The sequence below is a fragment of the Hibiscus syriacus genome, unplaced genomic scaffold (genome assembly GCF_006381635.1).
Source record: "Hibiscus syriacus cultivar Baekdansim isolate YM2019G1 unplaced genomic scaffold, ASM638163v2 tig00116939_pilon, whole genome shotgun sequence".
Lineage (NCBI taxonomy): Eukaryota > Viridiplantae > Streptophyta > Magnoliopsida > Malvales > Malvaceae > Hibiscus > Hibiscus syriacus.
Genome location: NW_024063477.1, coordinates 1,997,558 through 1,999,341, shown reverse-complemented (window position 1 = coordinate 1,999,341; position 1,784 = coordinate 1,997,558). Strand labels below are relative to the sequence as shown.

Sequence of the window (1,784 nt, the reverse complement as noted above, 5' to 3'; positions counted from 1 at the left end):
GTTGCCAACGGACTCAAAAACCCATGCCCTTTGGCATCTGCACCCTTAACATTTCACCGAGGTATTTGGTGAGTTATAAACCACAAGAAAATATTAGCAAACGTTTCTCAACGTTAAATAAATTAAACATGAATACTTTTAAAAATAAATAAAGGTCACGATATTAAAAAATGTAAACGAACAACTAACAAGTAGTAAGTAATTTGATATCGCTTAAGCAATGTCTCGAGTTCAAGTCTTTGTATATGCAAAAAAAACATCTGCTGAAAGACTCGCCTGTGAGAAAGCAGCCATACTTCAAGAATTCATGCACACTCTTTATTCAATCAAAGAAGATGAAGTGAAGTCTCACGTTTCCTGTACATCATCTTATATAGCAACCTTTACAATGCTTTAAAAACGGCTTAACAACATTCTGTTATACAGCTAAGAATAATAAACCTATAACCAACTAGCTTCTAGACTATTTCTAGAATCATCTCACCATCCAATGCACGAGCATGCATGGGAGCATGCATGGATCTGTTGTGTTGTAACTCTGAACATTCTCCCTGCTTTCTCAACTTTCTTGATGAAAAGATGAACACTTGAAACGAAAGTGCGATACATCCTTCTGTTCGACTTGAATCGGAAGTGTCAATGCTTCCTTCCGTTTGACTTGAATCGGAAGTGCCGATGCTTCCTTTCGTTCTACTTGAATCGGAAGTGTCGACGCTTTCTTTCGTTTTTCTTATTCACCTTCATTTCTTTATTCTTCATCCTCTTATACAAGGTTCCTTGGCACATTTTTTTTGACACTTTGAGATAGAAACAACAAATCATGATGATGTACAATCCAAAATAACCAGCAATGCAACACCATGCAACACATCCATACGAAACTAGTTCTAAAACAACAAAAGCAATTAAAAAAAACCTTTTGAACTGCAAACAGAGCTCAACTACAAATCCTTAGCGCTTCTTCTTGTGTGCTTTTGCACCACTGGATTTTGATGGGGTAACCAACAGATAGACGAAAAGAGCCACAATTGATATTAAAGAGGTTTGAGATCCATACTTAGCCAGCAATCTCTTGGCCCAGTCAAACTTCTTCTCGGGAGGTATTTTGGCGAGGATATCTAATGGCAAGAGCGAAGTTGAATATGCCTCATGTGGAGCAGCCTTTGTGGGAATACGGAAAGTGATAACTGCAGGGGCACCATAGAACATTCCTTGTCTTTTGGCCTCTAATTCAAATGAAAGTGACATAACACCACCAGCATCAAGTTTCTCCCATGACTGTGAAATATTACCACTGATGACATCAAATGCATCTTTAGGCCAACTATGATCCATGAGACTCCCATCATATGCTGTCGAGAAGCCTTGATTGTAGATTTTGATGGATACAGACACACGTTCAGCGTCGGATTTGAGTCTGGTGAGCGATGCCTTCTTGTGAGTGATGACAAAGGGGGAGTTGCCAGCAGCGGTGGCTGTTGATATCAAGAAAAGAGCAATGAATGCATTGAGCAGTACATTTGCCTTTAGCTTCGCCATGAATCTGCAAGAGCTGATGTTTATTTTTCTTTTCCCCTTCATTTTCAGGTAAAACACCTTGGAATCGTCGGTTCCAGCAGCCAGAACAAGCTTCTCGTCAAGGAGCTTCAATTCCGGCGCAAATCTATGAAAAATCGGTCTCGATCTTGGCCCTGTAGTCGCTGATGAAGAAACTGAGAAGGAGGCGACAGAGGAAACTTTGAAGCGATTGAGGAACCCAATCAAAAAACGGAATGGAAACAGCA

The 1,784-nt window shown here is 40.0% G+C and overlaps 1 protein-coding gene across 1 annotated transcript; it reads right to left on the bottom strand.

Moving 5' to 3' along the window:
- Positions 1–946: 946 nt before the first annotated feature.
- Positions 947–1,539, bottom strand: LOC120188154. Its single transcript, XM_039191666.1, has one exon. It carries the CDS (start codon positions 1,537–1,539, stop codon positions 952–954), a length of 588 nt encoding a protein of 195 aa, XP_039047597.1. The 3' UTR covers positions 947–951.
- Between the last annotated feature and the right edge of the window lie 245 nt (positions 1,540–1,784).

What these genes read in the sequence shown, in the direction of transcription:
- LOC120188154 (XM_039191666.1), bottom strand. Translation starts at nt 1,539, where the DNA reads ATGGCGAAGCTAAAGGCAAATGTACTGCTCAATGCATTCATTGCTCTT.